The sequence below is a fragment of the Phascolarctos cinereus genome, unplaced genomic scaffold, assembly GCF_003287225.1.
Source record: "Phascolarctos cinereus isolate Bilbo 61053 unplaced genomic scaffold, phaCin_HiC Scaffold_8;HRSCAF=390, whole genome shotgun sequence".
NCBI lineage: Eukaryota > Metazoa > Chordata > Mammalia > Diprotodontia > Phascolarctidae > Phascolarctos > Phascolarctos cinereus.
The window spans coordinates 69,290,241-69,312,539 of record NW_027556291.1 but is presented as its reverse complement, the minus strand read 5'-3'; the positions used below and the strand labels follow the sequence as shown (position 1 = coordinate 69,312,539).

At 48.1% G+C, this 22,299-nt stretch overlaps 1 protein-coding gene across 1 annotated transcript; it reads right to left on the bottom strand.

Annotated features, from left to right (window-relative positions):
• Positions 1 to 247: 247 nt before the first annotated feature.
• On the bottom strand, positions 248 to 18,603 carry NUDT16 (nudix hydrolase 16). The gene is made up of 3 exons (XM_020977243.2): positions 18,327 to 18,603; positions 17,928 to 18,203; positions 248 to 544 (listed from the first exon to the last, which is right to left on the bottom strand). The coding sequence occupies exons 1-3, from the start codon at positions 18,462 to 18,464 to the stop codon at positions 380 to 382; spliced, it is 579 nt and encodes a 192-aa protein (XP_020832902.1). The 5' UTR covers positions 18,465 to 18,603; the 3' UTR covers positions 248 to 379.
• Positions 18,604 to 22,299: the final 3,696 nt, after the last annotated feature.

Below are 22,299 nucleotides of genomic sequence, written 5' to 3'. Positions count from 1 at the left end.
CCAACACTCCCACCCCAGGACCCCAGCCCCATCTCAACCACTCTCCTGGGCCACGAGGGTTAGAATCAGCCCTACAGCTACCCAAGACTGGGGACGAGGAGGGAAGGAAGTCTAGATTCAGGCACAGAAGGACCAGAATGAGCTCGCTTCCCGGTTCCTCTGACTGTGAAGGGGATCGGGCCGTGTAAGAGGTGAGGGGGAAGGAAGACGGGAAGGCAATGAGGGAGCACAGAATGAACCCCACACGTTTTGTGTTCCTGGAAATCTGTAATCAACACCATCAACCACAAAGGGGAACCTCTTCTCCCCGCCCCTGCCCACGATCAGCACTGCTCAAGGACGACCCCTTCGGGGCCCCAGGCCTTCATCCGGAGGCCCCCTAGTGGCGAGCAGGGGGCAGCTGCTCCTCCAGGACCCCCAGGCCTTGCAGGGCTTCCATCAGCTGTTCTCGGGCCGCACCTATGAAGGAGTTTTCCAGGAAGGCAGGGAGGCCTCCGACCCCATCCCGAAGCGTGTACAGAGGCACTCGCACGAGCCCCAGCACCTGCGGAGACATTGGCAGAGGAAGGGGGGTGGGGAAAGGGAAGGGAGGAGACAAGTGACTTGAGGACTCAGGGCTCCGTCCTGATCCAACTACCCCCCAGCTGAGGGCGGGAGGGCCAGAACGGGACAGGAACAATGCAATAGACCTGGCCAGGGGCCGGCCAGCCTGTTCTAAGATCTCGAGAGATAAGCACGTGGGGCCCCGCTGCCCCTCTACTTTTGCACAGTCTAGTATTTCTCCTGGAGCATTTCTCCTGCCTCTCTCCGACTCCCCCCTATTGCTCTTAGATCTGCCTTCTGGGACCACGCCAACCAAGCCCAGTCTGCTCCCTGCCCTCAGACTCCAGGAGAGCCTTCTCTTCTCCAGAATGTATCATCCACCCACCCCCCATCCTTCAAAAGACGGTCATACGGGATGACCTAGAGATCATCAGGCTCTAAAGCTATCGGGGAGCTTGGGGCCTATGGCCTGAGCTCGACGGGATACATAATCAACCAATCAGACAGTGGGAAGATGGGTTGGATCCCACCCTCTCCTCGATAGCCAATAGTGGGACTCGTCTCCAGCACAACCTCTCCTACCCTCAGCCCCCACCACTTCCCCATTTTGCCCCCTCCTCCGACTATGTAAACTCCCAACCTCCCCCTTCCAAGTTGGGCTCACAAGGTAACTAACTCTATTCGGGTACCCACAGGGCTATCAGGAAAATCCCCTTCCCCTAACCCCAGCTTAAACGTTTGGGGCCTGTATCCCCATACCTCCCTGCCCCGGCAGGTGAGTCCAAAGGGCAGGGACCAGCAAGAGCCCCACCCCTCATCTTTTCTTTTTGGGTGGGGCAAAGAGGCTCCGTGAATAGCAGATAAGGATGGGCTGCGATCTGCATCTCAGATCGCACTGCATTATCTTTCCCCCCAACCCACTCTTCTCCCAGTCACCCAGGTTCACAATCTCCAAGTCACCCTCCCTCACCCCACAGAGCGGTCAGTTGCAGGTCTCACCATTTGTACCTTCACAACAGCTCTCCCATCTGGCACAGCCACCACCTTAGCTCTTCTTAGCCCTGTTCACCTCTTGTTCTCCCTACCTCAAGTCTCTCTCTATTCCAGTCTACCCTACACGATGCTACCAAAGGAATTTTTCCCCCGCTCAAGTTCGGGAACTGACCACGTGGCTCCCCTACTCAATAATTAACTACTATCCTCTCGTTAGTTTTTAAATCCTCATACAACATGGCCCAACCTACTCTCTAGCCTCATTGGACGTGACTTCCCCTCCTGAAGTTTTCGATCCAAGCAGACTGGCTTTTCTGTTGTTCCTACCTCACAATACTCCATCCCAGTCTTTGCACTGGTCAGACCCTGCGCCTAGAATTCATTCCCTCCTTCCTGTCACCTGACTCCCACTATCCCTTTAAAAAAAAGAGGGGCAGCTAGGGCGTGCAGTGGATAGAGCACCGACCCTGGAGTTGAGAGGACCTGCATTCAAATCCAGCCTCAGACACTTAGTAGCTGTATGACCCTGGACAAGTCACTTAACCCCGATTGCCTCCACCCAAAAAAAAAAAATTGCAGGTCAGACAGCATTTTCTGCATAAAGCTTTTCCTGATGGCCCCAACTACTAGTGCCCTCCCTCCCTTAGTACCTCATATTTAACTGTGTGAATGTGTGTATATAGATATCTATGTGCTTTATAGATTCTTATCCATACTTGTCTCCTCCATTAGAACAGAAGCTCTTTGGAGGAGGGATAGTTTCATTCTTTGTACCTCTATCCCCAGTGCCTTGTACAGTGCCTGGCCCATTAATAAGCACTAAATTAAATTACTGATTGACTGAATTACTTTTCTGTCTCCTTGAAAGGTTCCTTGTCCTTTTACTGACCCCCTGATACACTTCCCCGAGGGTCTGGCTAAGCCTTGGGATTTTCCCTTCCCTGACTATCTTATTCACTCTGACAGTTTCAATGGCCACCTCCTTTCAGATGACTTGCATCCCACCTAGACCTCTGAGGCCACATTTGCTATTCCCTAAAGGAGATTTCCAAATGGCCCAAACAAAGCACATCACTTTGTCCCCAAAGAGTGCTCCTTCTTCCTTCTGTCTATGGCACCCGGTCTCCCATATTCATTAAATTCACAAAATCCCCCAGGCCACTTAGCCCAGCCCATACCTGCGAGGGAATCCCTTCTAAATCAAAGTCAAAATACTCACAAACCCACATGCCTACTTTCCCATCTCTACAAAATCTTGATAAGGATAAGCCAGAAGGGAGCCTTGAGGATGCTATGAGAAGGAAGGGAAGTGGCAGGATTTCCGGAACAATATTCTTCAGCCAGTAACATCTTTATGATCACATAATTGACTGGATGATGTAGAGAAAAAGAGTTTCTCTTGTGCATAGACAGGTTTGTTGAGTTTTTTACTATTTTTGAAGAAGTGTTTGCCCTGATGGCTGGGGATTGGAAGGTGTAAATATCCTGTGTGTGCTTCCTGATTGCATGTCTGAGTAGTCACACCTGTAAACACCTGTTCAAAGGAGTTTCCTCCCACTATTTCAAGGCTTCCCTGCTCATTGGAGAAAAAAAAATGTTTTGGCATTAACATTGTTGAATTACACTGAAGGTGACATGGAAAAAAAGAAAAAGTGCTTCGCTCTTTTTGTGGTGGCAAAGAATTGGAAATTGAGGGAATGCCCATCAGTTGGGGAATGGCTGAACAAGTTGTGGTATATAATTGTGATGGAATACTATAAGAAATGCTATAAGAAATGATGAGGAGGGGTCGGAGCCAAGATGGCAGAGTGAAAGCAGTGACTTGCTTGAGCTCTCCCCCAAACCCCTCCAAATACTCATAAAAAATGGCTCTAAACAAATTCTGAACCAGCAGAACCCACAAAAAGACAGAGTGAAACAAATTTCCAGCCCAAGACAACCTGGATGATTGATCAGAAAGATGTATCGCGCCGGGCTGGGAGCGCAGTGTGGGCGCCCAGGCCACTGCAAACCTGGAGCAGGCCTCAGAGGATTGAATAGCGGGCAGCTGTGGAGGTTTCCAGACTCCTCAATCCACTAATGCCAAAGACAACTTAGAAGGTCAGTGGGAAAAGTCTGTTTCTGTTGGTGGTCAGAGAGGAAGGGCAGGGTTTCAGCTTCCATTCCCCAAGAGCGCGGCCCTGGGGAGGGGCCAGCTGCTTCCCAAGCTTCGGGCCCACAGACTGAGGGGGAATCCAGTGGCTGATCAGAGAGGGACTGCAGGAATCTCTTTGCCAGTGCTGAGGCAGGAATCTCTTGCTTTGCCCGTGTGTGGATCTGGGTCACAGTTCTGGGCGGCAGTGCTGGGGTGAGGAGGAGCGCTGGCATGGTGGAGCTTGTAGTGGCTGTGGAGAGGAACCCCTCCTCACAGTTATGGGACAGAAAGGAATACTTGTGGTCACAGGCCAGGAAAGGAGTAAACACCTCGCCCCTTATCATACCACCTTGGAAGAACTGAAAACTTACAGGTCCCTACAAGTATCTCTGAAAACAGCTATACAAACCCCCGAAGCTTGGGACAATACATTCTCCACAATGGAAGCAGACTCTTACCTTAACAAAGAGTTTAAAACTCAAGTAATTGGCCAGGATCATGAGCAAGCAGCACAAAAAGAGTCAGACCATAGAATCTTACTTTGGTGAAAAAGAAGATCAAAATATGCAACCAGAAGAAGACAACAAAGTCAAAGCTCCTACATCCAAAGCCTCCAAGAAAAATATGAATCAGTCCCAGGCCTTGGAAGAGCTCAAAAGGGATTTTGAGAAGCAAGTAAGGGAAGTAGAGGAAAAACTGGGAAGAGAAATGAGAGTGATGCAAGAAAATCATGAAAAACAAGTCAACAGCTTGCTAAAGAAGACCCAAAAAAATACTGAAGAAATTAACACCTTCAAAAATAGCCTAACCCAAATGGCAAAAGAGGTCCAAAAACCCAATGAGGACAAGAATGCCCTAAAAAGAAAAACTGGCCAAATGGAAAAGGAAGTCCAAAAGATTACTGAAGAAAATACTTCCTTAAAAATTAGGATAGAGCAATTGGAAGCTAGTGACTTGATGAGAAATCAAGACACTGTAAAACAAATCCAAAAGAATGAAAAATTAGAAAACAATGTGATATATCTCATTAGAAAAACAACTGACCTGGAAAATAGACCCAGGAGAGAGAATTTTAAAATTATTGGACTATCTGAAAGCCATGATCAAAAAAAGAGCCCAGACATCATCTTTCAAGAAATTATCAAGGAAAACTGCCCTGATATAGTAGAACCAGAGGGCAAAATAGAAATTTAAAGGACCACAGGGCATGGAATATAATATTCCAGAGGGCAAAGGAGATAGGATTACAACCAAGAATCACCTACCCAGCAAAACTGAGTATAATCCTTCAGGGTGAAAAATGGTCATTCAGTGAAACAGAGGACTTTCAAGCATTGCTGATGAAAAGACCAGAGCTAAATAGAAAATTTGACTTTCAAATACAGGACTCCAGTGGAACATGAAGAGGTAAACAGGAAAGAGAAATCATAAGAGACTTATTAAGATTGAACTGTTTACATTCCTGCATGGAAAGATGATATTTGTAACTCATGAGAACTTTGTCAGTATTAGGGTAGTTGAAGGAAAAAAATTATATGTATGTATAGATAGATAGATAGATAGAGGGCACAGGGTGAGTTGAAGATGAAGGGGTCATATCTGGAGAATAAAATTAAGGGATGAGAGAGGATGATACTCGGAGAAGAAAGGGAGAGGTAGAATGGGGTAAATTATCTCACAAAAAAAACCCAGAAAAGTGTCTCACAGTGGAGGGGAAACAGGGGAAGGTGAGAGGGAATGAGGGAATCTTATTCTCATAGGATTTGGCTTAAGGAGAGAATAATATACACATTCAATTGGGTATGGAAATCTGTCTTACCCTACAGAAAGATAGGGGGAGAAGGGGACAAGAGAGCAGGGGGATGATAGAGAGGAGGGCAGATTGGGAAAGGGGGTAATCAGAAGCAAATACTTCTGAGGAGGGACAGGGTCAAAAGAAAGAATAGAATAAATGGGAGGGCAGGATAGGATTAAGGGAAATAGAGTTAGTTTTTCACAACATGTCTACTATGGAAGTGTTTTGTATAACTGCACATGTACAACCTATATTGAGTTGCTTGCCTTTTCAATGAGGGTGGGTGGGGAGGGAGGAAGGAGAAAATTTGGAACTCAAAGTTTTAAAAACACATGTTTTAAAAAATGTTTTCACATGCAACTGGGAAATAAGAAATACAGGAAATGGGGTACAGAAGTCTATTCTGCTCTACAGGAAAATAGAAGGGGAAGGGGATAAGAGAAGGGAGGGGGGAGAGATAGAAGAGAAGGCAGACTAGGGGAAGGGGTATTCAGAATGCATGCCATCTTGGGGTGGGGGGAGGGGTGAGAAATTTGGAACTCAAAAACTTGTGGAAGTGAATGTTGAAAACTAAAAATAAATAAATTTATATTTAAAATAAATAAAAAAAATAAATTTTAAAAAAAGAAATGATGAGCAGGTGGACTTCAGAAAAACCTGGAAAGACTTATATGAACTGATGCTGAGTGAAGTGAGCAGAACCAGGAGAACATTGTGCACAGTAACAGTCACACTTGTGCAGTGACTCACTTTGATAGACTTAGCTCTTCTCAGCAATATAAGGATCTAAGACAACTCCAAAAGACTCTTGATGGAAAATGCTATCCACATCCAGAGAAAGAACTATGGAGTCTGAATGCAGATCAAAGCATACTATCTGCTCTCCCTCTCTTTTTTTGGTTGTTTTTTTGTTTTTTGTTTCTTCTTTCTCGTGATTTCTCCCATTGGTTCTAATTCTTCTTTACAACATGACTCACGTGAAAATAGGAGGGGAGGGAAGGGGAGAAAATTTAGAACTCAAAATCTTCTGGAAGTGAATGTTAAAAACTAAAAATAAATAAGTAAATGTGTTTGCTTCAGTAGAGGTCTCCCCCAGCAAAGGGTCTTCCATACACACATCTCACAATCAAAAATTATTCTCTCAGGGCAGTTAGGTGGCACAGTGGATAGAGCACTGGTTCTGGATTCAGGAGGACCTGAGTTCAAATCCGGCCTCAGACACATAACATTTACTAGCTGTGTGACCCTGGACAAGCTTAACCCCATTGCCTAGCCCAAAAGAAAAAATTCTCTGAAAGGTGTAACAACAGAAATAAGTCTACTAAATGACCCTGGGATTATAAACATCAATAGAGTTGAAGAAGGAAACCCTGATGTGATCTTTTGTCTCTTCCTTCTCCTCTCACCTCCTAGCAGTTACCAGACCCAGTCAATTCTGTCTCCGAAATCTTGATTTCACCCCTCCCTTCTTTTTCACCCATTCCCACTGTCACCAAGCTAGCCGAAGTCCTCACTACCACTAGCTTCCCTCAGGGTTTCCCCAACTCTGTAATTCCATCTTACTCTTAGATCTTAGATCTAGTCATAATACTCCTCTGCTCAAAAATCTATTGTCTCCCAAGTAAAGCTCAAACTCCTTTAGCTGGCAGGACTGAAAAAATCTCCCAAGCTAAAAAGGGCTTCAAAGGCCGCCAGATTCAGGCTATAACTGACCAAGAATCCTCAGTGGGGAATTCTCCCCTCACTCTTGGTGAAGGGGCACTCACTACCTCCAGGGTCACCCCTTCCACTTTGGGATGGCTCTTATTATTGGGAAATCTTTCCTGATACGCTGTAATCATCTGTCTCTTTAGGTGGACTTCCACCCAGCATTCCTGGTTCTCTTCTCTGAGCTCAAGAACAGGTCCCTTTCACATGACAGCTATCATTCCCCCCACCCCCACCCCAACCCCTTCTCTTCTTCTCTCAGTCTTAGCAGACTCAGATCCATTTTCTCCAGTTCCCTCTCCATCCTAGTTGTCCTCCTCAGGATCCCAAGCCTTCCCAAAAGGCCAAAGCCAGAGGCAGCAGAGCCTGTCACTTCCCTAGGCCAGGGCACTGACCACCTCTTTAGGTAGCCCAGGGTGGCTCTAGCTTTTCTGGTTGCCAAATCACTAAAACTACCAACCCTTCCCCAACAGAAACTCCTGCCTACCTATGCTTGTCTCTCATGCTATACTTAGGGATTGTCTTTTAAAACTCAAGTACAGCACTACAAATTGGGCTTAGAATCAGGTAGAGCTGAGTTCAAATCCTGTTTTCAATGCCCTTATTAGCTGTGTGACTCTGGAGCCTCAGAAACTCCAAGGCGTCAATGATGCTAGTGGTGCTGTGTTGGGGGAGGCAGTCCCCCCCCAAAAAAACGAATTACACATTCTTAACCTACGGACATTAGATTCCATTTTATTAGTAGGTTCGGCCCATCTTCCCTATTGAGATGTTCTCACTCGGAGACTCTTGTCTCCTAGATGTTAACTGCTACTCCCACCAAAGGATTTGGGTGCTTTCATTCTCTAAGGCACTGATTAAAATGCTACACCATGGGAGGTCAGGCACAGATACATCCCTTGGGTACTCCCCCCAGAACAGCCTGTATCAGATTAAAATGGAACTGGGAAATATTTAACAAAACACATACAAGTACAATAGAAGACAGATAATATCACTTTTTCAAACTAAGCCAATATACAGCCCACAGGGCCTCCTATGTACAGATTAATGGCTCCTGTTTCTATCTGAGTGTGACACTCCTGATCTAGGCCACATCTCTCCTCTTCATCTACAAAGGAGAGCAGAAGGCATTTTGTCAAATGCTCTGCTAAAATCTTGGCCAAAATCTGTCTGCAGATAGATCTACCTATCTCTCCCCTGTTCTTCCATTCTCGTGACCCTGTGGAAAAAGGAAACGAGAAGGGGTCTAGTGTGGCCAGTTCTTCATGCTGATGCTTAGAGATCACCACTGACTTTTCTAAATGCTCACCAACCATTCCTTTAATAACATAGCCTGGGAGTTTCCCAAGAATCCACCAAATTCACCAGCTGATGGCTTGCAGACCCCACTCACTGCCTTCTTCCCTTTGTAAAAAATTGGACACGTGATCTTCTCCAGGCCAGCGGCCTTGTCGAAGTATTGCAAAGTTCACACACAGGGTACTTTCTGTACCCTGAGATATGGTCTCACTTGGTCTTGTGACTTGAACTCACTGAGGGCTAGATATTCCTGTACTTATCCTGGGTTTCAACTCCTTGTTAACCATTCGGGTGCTAAGTCTCTCCAATCCAAAGATCATTGTCCTTAGCAGAGAAAATAAAGGTGCAAAAAGTAAATAATTCAGCTTCCTCCTCCCTCTTCCGCAGCATCTGTTAACATTGTTACATGAACTTGTCCTTGACAATGCAAGTTAGTGTCCTGTACCTCTGATGGATTCATCCTCCATAACCCTGGCATACCATACTGGGCATACAAGGCCTGTCACAACCTTCTGTTACTTCATGTTATCCCCCTACACACACTCTTCTGTGCCAGCCACACTGGAGAACTTAGCATCTCTTCTCCCCAAAGAAAATACCTTGTGCTCTCCTGCCTCTGTGCTGTGCTTGATTCTTCCCAGAATGCCTTCCCTTCTCCATCTTCACCAGCTGCAGCCAAGTGAGACACCACCTCTTTCAGGAAAGATTCCCCCAACCCCTGTTCCACTTAGGACCTGGTGTTAGAACTCCCCTGAGGGCAGAGGTCATGTGTTACCTTAACTTTGTACCTGGTATCCAGCAAGCACTTAATAAATGTGGCATCTATGGAGTCACTCCCCCTGCACCCACCTTCATTCAAGCACCTCGAAAGCCTCCAAATGAGCCTCTTTTGCCAAAGTCTAGGAGGGAGGTGATGAGGGCCAGGGCCAAGGTGGTGTCAAAGTCAGTGGAAAGAAGAGATGTTACAGAGCAGCTAGGTGGAGCAGTGGGCAGAGCACCGGCCCTGAAGTCAGGAGGACCTGAGTTCAAATCTGGCCTTACACCAAACACTTGACACTTACTAGCTGTGTGACCCTGGGCAAGTCACTTAACCCCAAATGTCTAAAAAAAAAAAAGAAAGAAAGAAAGAAAGAAGAGAAGAGATGTTACTAAGGGAGAATTAATAAGGCTTGGCAACAGATTCCATAGGTGACTAGAATGATGGTGGTGCCCTCAACAATAAGAGGGGAGTTTGTAGAGTGGAGGGTCTAATGAGCTAGGCTATCCCATCCAGGCTTGACAGATTCATCTTGTCAATGCACACATCTGACCACATCTATCAAGACCCCTCTATGGTTCCTGTTGCCTAGAAGATAAAATGCCAACTCCTTACCTTGGTTCTACAAATTGGCTCCAAACAGCCTTTCTTTCCAGCTTTCTCTTCTTGCTCTTCTCCTTCAGCCAGCCTGTCCCAGGTGGGTCTCCTCACTGCCTCTATATACCTAACCACTTCCAAGCCCTCAAAGCCACCATCTGCTCCCACTGGCCCCGACCACTATCCAGACTGCTTCCCGCCCCAACTTCCCCTTACTCAGGCATTCCGATTCCTGGGGCCAGCTCAGACCCAGGAGGCCGCAGAAAGAAGCAGCCTCAGTGACCATCCAGCCCAACCTGTATCTGACCTCTGATAAGGTACTCTTTCAGCTTTTACTTGAAGACCTGGGGGGTGGAGGGTGGGGAGGGGGCATTACTCCTCAAAGCAACACATTCCACCCACATCCAGATAATTCGATCTGTTGCAAAATTTTTCCTCAATGAAATCTAAACTTGACTCCACAATAAGAACTGCTTGTCTTGTCAAGTGGACCTTCATCTCTTTTACATCCCCCTTCTCTCTACCTATATCACAACCAGCCTAGTTCAGGCCCCCATCACCACTCTCTCACTCTTGTCTTGTGTCTCCCCTCTCCAAGCCAGCCTCCCCACCCAGCAGCCAAAGTGGTCCTCCTAAGACACGGGTCTGCCCACATCACTCCTCTGTTTACAAACCAGTACCTCTAGGAGCAAATACCTTCAGTCTGGAATTCAAAATTCTTCAAAATCTGACTCCAACTTTATAAGTCCAGACTGATTTTGCACATTATACTCCCCTTCATTCCCTCCCATCTCCAACTGTCTAATGGACATCTGGAACTGACTAGCCCATAGACATCTTAAACTCAACATGTCTGAAGCAGAACTCTAGCTTTCTCTGGCAGACAGGTGGCTCAGTTGATAAGCAATGGCCCTGGAATCAGAAAAACCTGAGTTCAAATGCAGACTAAGATATTACCTGTGTGACCCTGGGCAAGTCACTTTACCTCTGCCTGCCTCAGCTGCCTCATCTCTAAAATGGGGATGATAAGGGGGCAGCGAGGTGGCCCAGTGGATAGTGCGCCGACCCTGGAGTCAGGAGGACCTGAGTTCAAATCTGGCCTCAGACACATAACACTCACTAGTTGTGTGACCCTGGGCAAGTTACTTAATCCCATTGCCTAGTAAAATAAATAAATAAAATAAAATGGGGACAATAGCACTCACCTGCCAAGGGTGTTGTGAGGATCAAATGAAATGTTATTTGTAAAGTGCCACGTAAATGCCAGATATCATCATCACCCCCTCTTAAACCCTCCCCTCTTCCTAAATCCCCTTTTACCATTGAGGGTACCACCATCCTTCCAGTCACCTAGGCTCTCAACTCGCCACTCCCCATATGGAATCCACTGCCAATCCTGTTGCTTCTTCCCTAGTAACATCTCTTCTCTCCACTGACCCTGGCACCACCCTGGCATGGACCCTCATCATCTCACTCCTACTGACTGGTCTCAGTGCCTCCAGTCTCTCCCTACTCCAGCTACCCTACATATTCAGCTCTCAACTCCCTTCCACATACTCTGTGACCATGTAACCCTGGCCACCCCACTGCTGCTTTCACAGGACACTATAGTGGCATTTTCCCTGGTTGCCCATCCCCCATGCCTGGAATGCCCTCTCTTCACCTCCACCTTCTGGCTTCCTTCAGATCCCAGCTAAAATTCCATCCCCTGAAAGAAGCCTTTCTCAGGTAGGTCATTCCTCCTTAATTGATTATCTCCATTTCATCTTGTTTATACATAATCATTTGCTAGATTGTGAGCTCCTTGAAGGCAGGGATTGTCTTTTACCTGGCTTAACACCGTGCCTGGCACATAGCAGTCACTTAAAAAATGCACGACTTGAGTTGACTAGACCTGACCAGAAGCATTCTCCTCCTAGCCAAAGTGACCAGCTTGCAGTCCCTTGAACATGACGTTGCACCTATACATCTTTCTACAGGTTGTCCCCAGTACCTGGAGGCTTTCTTTCCTCATCTGTCTCAGAATCCTCAGCCTCAAAGGAAGCAGAGTTCAAAAGTCACCTCTGGTCCCTTCCCCCACCCCAATTTGTAGGCATCTGTAGGGATGCTGTTTCTACCCTAGTAAAATATAAGCTCCCTGAGGGCAGCTAGGTGGCGCAGTGGATAGAGCACTGGCCCTGGAGTCAGGAGGACCTAAGTTCAATTCTGGCCTCAGTTACATAACACCTACTAGCTGTGTGACCCTGGGCAAGTCACTTAACCCCAATGCCTAGCAAAAAGAAAAAAAGAAAAAAAAAGAAAAAGAATATAAGCTCCCTGAGGGCAGGCCCTATCTTAGTTTTTGTGTTGTTTCTCTGCAGCCTGAATACTTCCGGAAAGCACTAGAACCGAACAGGAACTGAACTGCTCCAGGCTCTGCCCTCAGGAGTCAAGCAGAACAAGCTTAACTGTCTGTCAGACTGGGAGGACGGCTTTTATCTCAGCCGAGTGGAGCTGGGAGGGTCCCCATAGGCCAGATGGTCAAACCTGTCCATACTGCATACAAAGCAAGAATCCCTCCTTCCTCTAATCTTGCAGAGGAGTGTGGTCACTTGACCTCAGCCTGACCGACCTTTCTAATGAAAGGGAACACCAAGGCAGCCCATTCCACACTTTTAGATAGGTCAAATGGTTAGGAAGTTTCCCTTAAACCTGACCCTAAATCCACCTCTCTGCACCTTCTCCCCACTCACTGGCCCTGGTTCCCATGCCCCTAGCCTGGCCTATTCCTCTTCCACAGGCTAGCCCTAAAGACATTCAGAGACACAATCCTCAGATCAATTTCACTATTCTGCCCCCTCCGATTTTCCCCTGACTGCCCTAGCCACTTCGGGGATTTGTTCTGTGAAGTTTGGATCCTGCCAAAGGGCCACACTTGAGGACCTAGAGGGCCACACATGGCCTCGAGGCTGCAGGTTCCCCACCCCTGGGGGTTCTGAATTTCTCACCTCTCCAACTGGTCACAGCAGAACACAGGGGCTTGGACGCCCCAACTGCTTTGTGAACAAGGGCTGAACAACTGATCTCACCGGCCCAGTCCCTCCCCCCATGAAGAACACCAAGTGGGTCAGGGAAAGCAGACTGATTTTAACAGCTGCAAGAGGGAAACAGAATGACAAGCTCCTAGATTTACAGCTGGAAGGGACGTCAGAGGACAATCCAAGCCAACCCCCACCTCATTTTACAGAGGAGGAAACTCATGGCAGATAGAAATGAGATGACTTGCCCAGGGTCACACAGCTAGTAAAAGTCTAAGGCAGGATTAGAACCCAGGTCTTCCTCACTCCCAAATCCCAAACTCAATTCACTATCTCAAATCCAGCATCACAAGACACATTCCAAACACCAAAGTTCATGAATTAGGTGAGCACTTTAGGAACAATCCCCATAAGTAATGGCATTTCCATAGTGAGTTGAGATTTACGAAGTACTTTACATACATTTCACCCAAAACCCCACAAGGGGACCCTAACCAGGATTATTATAGCCCTAGTCATCTATTTAAGAGCTATGGATAGGGTGCTCGATCCTGGAGTCAGGAAGACTCCTCTTCCAGAGTTCAAATCCAACCTCAGAAACTTACTAGTTCGTGTGAACCTGGACAAGTCATTTCACCCTGTTTGCCTCAGTTTCCTCATCTGTAAAATGAGCTGGAGAAGGAAATGGCAAACTATGCCAGTATCTGTGCCAGGAAAACCCCAAATGGGGTCGGAAAGAGTTGGACTCGACTGAAACGATTCAACAATACTCCAACAGTCCCATTTTACAGATAAGAATTAGAGGCCAGTGGCCATGAAGTGATTTGCCCAAGATCATGCAGCCAGTGAGAGTCAGAGGTGGGATTTGAACCCAGGTCCAGCATTCCTTCTACTGGGCCATGCTGACTCTGACAGATAACTGTGAGCAGATCACATTACACACTTAATTGGGCTGGGCAAGAGGGCAAGCTCCAGCCTTGGGCGGGCCTGTGCTTTATTCTGATCCCTCTACCCTGTAACTTAACACCAGTCCCCATTTGGGCTCAGCTGCATGCTGTGTCTCTGGCTGAAGGACCCAGCTCCAAATGCTAGAAGCTCTGTCACTGACTCAGTGTGACCCTGGGCAAGTCACAACCTCTCTAGGTTTCAATCCCCTCACCTGTAAAATGTGAGGATGAGACCAAATTATTTTTAAGGCTCCTTCTGATCTTTATCGCTATAACATGGCTATCTCGATCACCAGGGGGAAGTGGGAGGTGAGTCTATGAATGGCTTATTATGAAGGTATAACCCAACCAGCACAAAAAGAATTCCATACTGGGCTGGGCCTAGATGGGGGGGGGGGAACCTTCGGCCTAGAGGCCACCAGTGGCCTTCTAGGTCCTTGGGTGTGGCCTTTTGACTGAGTCCAAGTTTTATAGAACAAGTCCTTTTATGAAGGGGATTTGTTCTGTGAACTTTGGATTCTGTCAAAGGGCCACACTTGAGGACCTAGAGGGCCACAGGTTCCCCACCCTTAGCTTAGAATTTCACAGACCACCAGCAGAGGAATACTAACCCAAAGGGAAAGGATCTGTGCTTTCTCCTCCAACTACAGACTTTCAGCACAGGAATGGGTATGTTCAATGACTTTCCCCCCAGAGCCAATCAGCTGCCAGGTCTTGGGTGTTCTTCCTCTCCAGCCTCTCTCCTGTTCACCTCTTCTCCCTTCATGAGGCCTCCACCCCAGTTTAAGCCTCCTAACTAGTCTCCCTGCCTCCAACTGATCTACACAGCCATCCAAGTGATACTAGAAAGTACAGGTGTGACACTCAATTCCTCAGGATGCCCCCTTGGCTTCCTCTTAACTGCAGGATCCAATAGACTCCTCTTGTTATTGGGTTTTTAAAGCCCTTCACAGTAGGGCTCCAACCTTCCTTCCCAGGCCCATCACCTTCCTTCACAAACTCTCCTGTTCCAGGTAAACTGACCTGCTCGATATTTCTGGAACGAGACATTGGAACTTCCACCACCATATACTTTTAGGCAGACTAGACTATTGGGCTTCCCCCACCCCCAATGCCTTCCCTCCTCACCTCCACCTCTTGGAATCAATAGCTTCCCTTCAAGGTTCCACTCAGATGCCCCCTCCTTTGAAAAACCTTTTGTGATTTCCTCATTTTTTTAGGGCCCCTACCTGGAAATTAATACTTAACTGTGTACACTAATCTGTCCTTTTTTTTTCTTTTTTTCTTTTTTAAGGCAATTGGGGTTAAGTCACTTGCCCAGGGTCACACAGCTAGTAAGTATCAAGTGTTTGGTCTGAGGCCGGATTTGAACTCAGGTCCTCCTGACTTCAGGGCCGGTGTTCTATCCACTGTGCCATCTAGCTGCCCCCAACTGTGTATACTAATGGAGTAATCCACTCAGGAGAAGGTAAGTTTCTTGAGGGCAGGGAAAATTGTTATTCATTCAACAAGCATTTTGTAAGCACCTACTAAGTGTCTGGCACAGTGCCAGGTGTTTGAGGAAACAAAAACAAAAACAAAAAAGTCTCTGCCCTTTAGATGCTTACATTCTCTTGAGGGAAGACAAGGATACACAGAAAATCAAATCAAAATTGTATAAGAAAAGATTTCCAGAGGAAAGGAAGGCATCCATAGGTCACAATAGCTTCCTTAGGACTAGGTACATGAGCTGACATTGAATGGAACTAGAGATTGCAAGCAGTGGAAATGAGAAGGAATAAATTCTAGGCATGGGAGACTGCCAGTTCAAAGGCATGAACTGTCACGTTGAAGAAACAACACGGCCAGTCTGGCTGAAACACAGACACAGTACATGAACGAGAGTAATGTGCCCAAACTTGAAAAGGGAGGCTGGAGTGAGGTTCTAAAAGCAAGACTGAGGAGCTGTCATGTGAGCATAGGGAAAAGATGGAACCCCTAACCCAGGGGTTCTAAGCCTTGGCTGGGTTGTGAACCCTTTCTGGCAGTCTGGAGAAGCTGCTCAGAATCAAGCTTTAAATGCATAAAATAAAATATGTAGGATTACAAAGGAAGCAAATGATACTGGAATACAGTTATACAAATATTCAAAACAAGTTTGGGAACCCCAGGTTAAGCGCTACAGCTTTTGGGACAGAAAAATTATATGGTGGCTGCTGGAGGGGGGCGGGGAGGTGGGGCATGCCACAGTGCACTAGGCCTGGAGCCCAGAAGACTTGAGTTCAAATCCAGCCTCAGAACCTGGGCAAGTCACTTCACCTCTATCTGCCTCAGTTTCCTCACCTGTAAAATGAGGATTAATAACACCACTTGTCTCCCAGGGTTGCTGTGAGAATTGAATGAGATCATATTTGTAAAGTGCTTTGCAAACATTCGAGTGCTATCTTAATGCTAGCTATTATGGTCACATGGTCTGACCTGTGTTTTAGGGGCATCCCCTAGTAGCTGAGTGGAGGATGGATTATTAAGGGAGAGGCTGGAGGTGAGGAAAGCAATTAGGAGGGGAGAGCAATAGTCCAAGCAAAAGGTGATGAGGGTCTGAGCTAGGATGAAAGCTGAGACACCACGGAGGCGAAATCAACAGCAACTAGCAACTAATTGGATGGGAGAGGGAAGAGCTGAGGACAGTTCCAAGGATGGTGGTTCCCTACCACCACCCCTACCACCCCCGACAGAAAATGGGAAATTTAGAGGAGTGGTGACTTTGGGAGGAGATAGAGTTCTATTTTGGACACGGTGAGTTCAAGAGGTCTATGAGACACTGAGATAGAGCTATCCCCTAAGTATTTGGTAATACAAGATCGGACATAAAGAGCCTAGGGTTAGATGCACAGAATCAGAATCTCTCTCTCTCTTTTTTTTTTTGCCTTTGTGCCCTCGGGATCTAGCACAATGCCCATGACATCCATGGTGTTTAATAAATCCCCACGGAATCTGAGACCACCTGGTATCCAATTATTTCTGACAGGTTTAGCCTCTGCTTGGAGTAAAGCATTTCTCTGATACCTGTGCTGGCTATTAGGGGAATCCAAGGGGCAGGAAAGAACCCATTTCCTGACCTGGAGAGCCTCCAGCATGGCAAATCCAACTCCTAGGCAAAGATAACAGGTACTATCTGACTCCGAACAGGCAAGAGTTACCTGAAGAACCGGGCAATATTGTACTGCAAAGGAACAATGAATTCAGAGTCAGAGAGCCTGGGTTCAAATCTCTGCTCTGCTCTTAATATCTTTGGGATGTTGCACAAGTCACTATTCTCTGGTTTTTGTAAAGGTTGGACTAGACAATCAATCTGTAAGGTTTCCTTCCCTGAAAATCTAGAGTAGCCAGAGAAGACAAGACAGAAAGGGCTGAGAGGTGTCGGGGAGGTTATGAGTGATTAGAAGGGGAAATGTGTGTCAATTGGGTGGAAGACCTAAGGAAGTCAGTGTAGCTAGAACAGGAGACAAGCAGGTTGGGGTGAGGGAAATGAGTTCAGTTGATAAGGCAGGTTGGGAATGAGACCTGAATTCCAGGTCATCTGACCTTTCTTTGGGAGGTAATGGGAGGAGGCCCTTTGAGTAGCAGCGTGCAGTCAATCCTTAGATTTACCCTGGAAAAAAAAATTGAAAAAAAAATAAAAAATAAAAAAAGATTTACCCTGACACCAAATGCAAGATGGCCTGGAGGGAAGGAAGGACTGAAGATGACAAGACTGGTTAGGAGGACTACAGCCCCAGGCCAGGGGAAATGGAATAAGAGCCAGGACTAGGGAGAAACCACTGAGAAAAGAAATCTGGTCCCTAGAGGCAATTGAGAGGCTACCGTGCACGCTAGGAGGGGAGGGGCTAGGGTTGGAGGATCTGCCTTCTACCTCGGGCCCGGAAAGGCACCCATGAAGGTGGTGGTGGGGTGAACGGAAAAAATGAAGATGAGTTGTCAGAAGGGTAGTCTTGTCCTCGAGCCCAGGGTGACCCAAGGAAAGGGGTCTTTCAGCTGGAGCAGGCATCTGTAAGACGTGGGGCTGAGCTCCCGATAGGACAGGAGGAAGGGAGAGAGGGGGGAGGGAAGGGAGGGGCGGGGTACCCCACGAGCGAAGGGATCGCATTTGGCCCACCTCTAGCCCGTGGTCCTTGGCACGGGGGGCACCTGCTTCCAGCGCCAGCATTTGGTCCAGCGTCAGCTGCTTGACGTAGAAGTGGGCCACGACGCGGGGCGGGGGGGAGGCCGTGGCGTGGGAGCTCCGGTAGTCTCCCGGGCCCAGGCTGAAGGCAGCTGCCCCCTCGCCCAGCTCCTCCAGCAGCTCCCGGTTCAGGCCCGCCTCCAGGCTGCCATCCTGGGGATCCACGAAGCCGCCCGGAAAGCCGAGCCGCCCGTCAAAGCGCATCTGCATCTGCCAAGAAGGAGGGCAGGGTGAGCAGGGGCCCCCCGCGATCCCCGCCCGCCACCCCTCCTCCCTGCGCGCGGGGATCCTCGCGGGGATCCTCGCGGGGATCCCGGTCTGTCGCCCCCTCACCAGCACCGCGTATCTCAGCGGGATGCAGCCGAACAGGCGACCTGGGTCTGGCGCGTAGAGCAGCGCGTGGCACGCGTGGCGCCAGCTGGGCCCCAAGTCCAAGGCCTCGGAGAGGCTGATCCGCCGCACCCCAGCCATGCCTCGGCTGCCCGACGGCTCCTGGGGTACAGGCGCAGAACGCCAGGGGGCAGGGGCGGGAAGCAGGGGGTGGGGCTCAGCTCCAACCCCAGGGCGCTCAGCCAATCTCCGAGGCCCCCACGGGCCCCGCCGCTCAATCGCGCAACGGCCGGCCCGGGCCAATCGGAGACGGGTGTAGCCTGGAAGGGCGGGGAAACAGCAGAGGGAGGCGGGCTTTCCGGCCGAAGCCAAGGCCAGTCAATCACCTCGATGGTCCGTCGATCATCCTGATGGTCCGTCAATCACCCCGGACCCTGGGAGTCCACGAACTGGGCCCATTGGAGGCCGATTCCCGCGCTATGGTTTCCTTCCGTTAGGCGTTGAGATGGCCCCAACACACATGGGAGGCAGGCTTAGCAGCCTACTATTATCACTGAGAGGGCCCTTAGCCAGCATCAAGTCCAATACTCTGATTGACAGATGAGGAGACTGAGCCCCAGAGAGGAAAGGGACTGACTGCCCAAGGGCATCCCGAGCCAGGACCAGAAGCCCCCCTGGGCCATTTGCCTCCTGGAAAAGTTATCATTCCATCAGACCCCCTAGCCTTCCCAAGAAGGAATGCATTTCAAAAGAGCAACGTGATTTTGCTTTGGATGGGGACAGAGTGTCCCCTTGCCCTGTAGTTACGGGCTGGAATGGACATACCAGCCAAGGCAATTGAATTCAGCAAGCATTTATTAAATAATCTTCCCCACTCCAAGCATTGTGATGGGTGCTGGAGACAGACAAAAAGGAAATTCGTCCCTGCCCTCCTAGACCTTACGTTCTACGGAAAAGATAACGAACATAGATACACATAAGGTAATTAGAAGAGAGGAGACAGAACTATAGAGATAGAATACCTAAACTGAGCCTTGAAGGGGGATTGTTCAGTATCAGAAAATCTGGGCTGGAACAGACCTTAGGAGCCAGTTAGTCCAACCCGTGCCCCCCCCACCCCCCAAAGAAAGCCTGGTCCAAAGAGGAAGAGCTCTCCACTTGCACACTTTGGGACAGATTTAGAAATGGAGGAGTGTGCAGTAAGTGTAGAATGGGGAGGCTGGAAGCAGATTGCGGAGGACTTTGAAGACCAGTTGAAGAGCCTATATTTTACCTTGGAGGCAACAGTCGAGTAAAGCTGCTGCTTTTTTTTTTTTTTTTTTTTTTTTGCTACGCAAATGGGGTTAAGTGAGTTGCCCAGGATCACACAGCTAGTGTTACGTGTACGAGGCCAAATTTGAACTCAGGTCCTCCTGACTCCAGGGCTGGTGCTCTATCCACTGTGCCACCTAGCTGCCCAATGAAGTGAAACTTCTTGAGCAGAGAACTGACACAATCAGACCTGTGGCTTAAGATTATTTGGACAATGATAGTGAAGATATATGCAACAGTGTATAGAATACCAGCCCTGGAGTCAGGAAGACCGGAGTTCAAATCCAGCCTCAGACACTTAATTGTGTAACCCTGAGCAAGTCACTTCACCCTGTTTGCCTCAGTTTCCTCATCTGTAAAACAAGCTGGAGAAGGAACTGGCAAACCAGTCCAGTATCTTTGCCCCCCCCAAAACAAATCCAAATGGGGTCACAGATAACTGAAAATGACTGAATGAAAATGAGGATACGTGGAAGAGAAGGGGAATAAAATGAAATCAAGGGAGTCCAGATAGGAAGCTGCTGCAATAATCCTGCCTTATGAAATAGGGTAATAGCCACATGAGTAGAGAGGAGGGGCTAGTTACGGAGATGCAGGGCAGGTGACAGCTGAATGGCTACGTGTGATGAGGTTGAAAAATCAAATGGAACTTTGAGGTTGTGAATCTACAGGATCTGGAAGGATGGTGGTGCAAGTTCGGTGGTCTCATCAGCTTTCCTGGATTCAGTTATCATCTCTGAACAGAGAGCACCTCCACTACGCATGATCTCATTTGTTCCCATGAATTCAATGATCATCTCTACACAGATGATTCTCATATCTGTTTATCCAGCCCCAGTCTTTCTTAAGGACTGTAGCTTCCTTGAAGTAAGTCAGGGCAGAGGAACAGGACACTCTTGGGTAACAGGTTCCTGGGAGAGAGGTAGTCTCCAAACCAGGTCCCTGAGCAAAGCCAGGGCTAGGGCATCCACTCTCATCGGTCACCTGGCAAGGATCCCAGCTTGAGATAGCAAATTTGGAACTTCAGGTCAGCTGCCCACCTGAATCACAGACTCTTGAGTGGGGCAAGGGTATCAGAGGCCGTCCAGTCCATGTATGAACAGAAATCTCCTATACAAGACCATGAACAAGTGGTCACCCAGCCTCCTCATGCCCTTCAGAGGCAAACTATTCCACTTTGGGCCAGCTCTTACAGTCATACATTTAGGGACCTCAGAGCTCAGGAAGAGTTTAAGAAAATTTGTTTACGTTGAGCCAAGATCTGCCTCTCAACAACTGATTATTCCTAAATCTAAATCCACGTGCCAGCCCTTCAGATACTTTGTCAGCTTTCACGGGCCTCTACATTTTCCCTGCACCAAATTAACCACAGCTCTAGTTCCTTCAATAAATTAATAAATTCTACTACTTCCCCTATTTCAACAGAGGGTAGCACAATCCTCTCCCAGTCCCTCAGACTCACGGCCTAGGAGTCATCCTCATCTCCTAACTCCCCCCCACCCCACCCCCTTATCCATCTGTTGCCATGGCTGCCGATTTCACCTTTGCAACATCTCTCCGACGGGCCCCCACCCTGGTGCAAGCCCTCATCTTCTGGATTATTGCAATAACCTGCCCATGGGTCTGCCTGCCTCAAGTCCCTCCCCACTTCAAGCTGTCCTCCATTCAGTCATAAATGATTTTTCCTAAAGCATGTCCGATCACGTCACACACTCCTCCCCACCCGCCCAAACTCCAGAGGCTTCCTATCGCCTGCCGGATCAAGTACAAAGTAGTTTGGCATTCAAAGCCCTTCATCACCCACTCCCTTCCAGGTTTCTTACCCTTACTCCCCAACACGTACCCTTTGGCTCAGAGACTCTGGTGTCCTGGCTGTTTTCATAAGACCATCTCTCAGCTCCACCACTTGTCCCCCATGTCTGAACACTCCCTTCCTCTCCTGGAACTACCAACCTCCACAACTTCATTGAAGTGTCAACTAAAACACTATCCCCTATGGGAAGCCTTCCCTCTGGTCATTATTTCCCATTTATCCGGTACAGGACTTGTTTGTATGCATTTGTTTGCCCCTTCACACATATTCCCCTTCAGATCACTAAGTTCCTAGTAGGCAGGGACTACCTTTTACCTCTTTTTATAACCTTAGCACTTAGGACAGTGTCTGTGGCACACAGTAGGCACTTAATAAATGTTCATTGACCCTTAAATTTGAGAAGGTTGGTAGTTCAAGGGGAGGAAGGAGAGTGTTCCAGGCATAGGGGACAACCAGAGAGAGAATGTAATGACAGGGCTTTCGATTTCAGAAGCCCTAGATGAGGAAGCTCTCTGCCAATGCAAGCTGGCACCTTCACTTTAACCTACAGTCTTAGTGAGTTACTAAGAGCACCGAGAAGTTCCAGGCTTACTGATTTCCCCAGGCTTACACAGCCAATGTGTCAAGAGGCAAAATTTGAACCTGGGGAATACCTGGCCAGCTCTCTACCCACCACACCACACTGTCTCTTCATCTGTCAATGCCCTTTCTAAAATGAAGTGCCTGGCACAGCCCACTGTGCTCTAGTTGTGTTTGCCTACAGCCAAGGAAGAGCAGAACTATCCCCCTCCCTCCTTTCACATCCCAGGCCTCTAAAATGCAGACTAGAAGAGCACTGAATTTGGGGACTGC

Bases quoted from the DNA above. Each gene is read 5' to 3' on its own strand.
- NUDT16 (XM_020977243.2), bottom strand. From the start codon at position 18,464: ATGGCTGGGGTGCGGCGGATCAGCCTCTCCGAGGCCTTGGACTTGGGG. The intron at 18,204-18,326 runs GTGAGGGGGCGA...CCTTCTTGGCAG, and splicing joins CGCTGAGATACGCGGTGCTG to ATGCAGATGCGCTTTGACGG. The intron at 545-17,927 runs GTGGGCCAAATG...ATGTCTCCGCAG, and splicing joins CCAAGGACCACGGGCTAGAG to GTGCTGGGGCTCGTGCGAGT.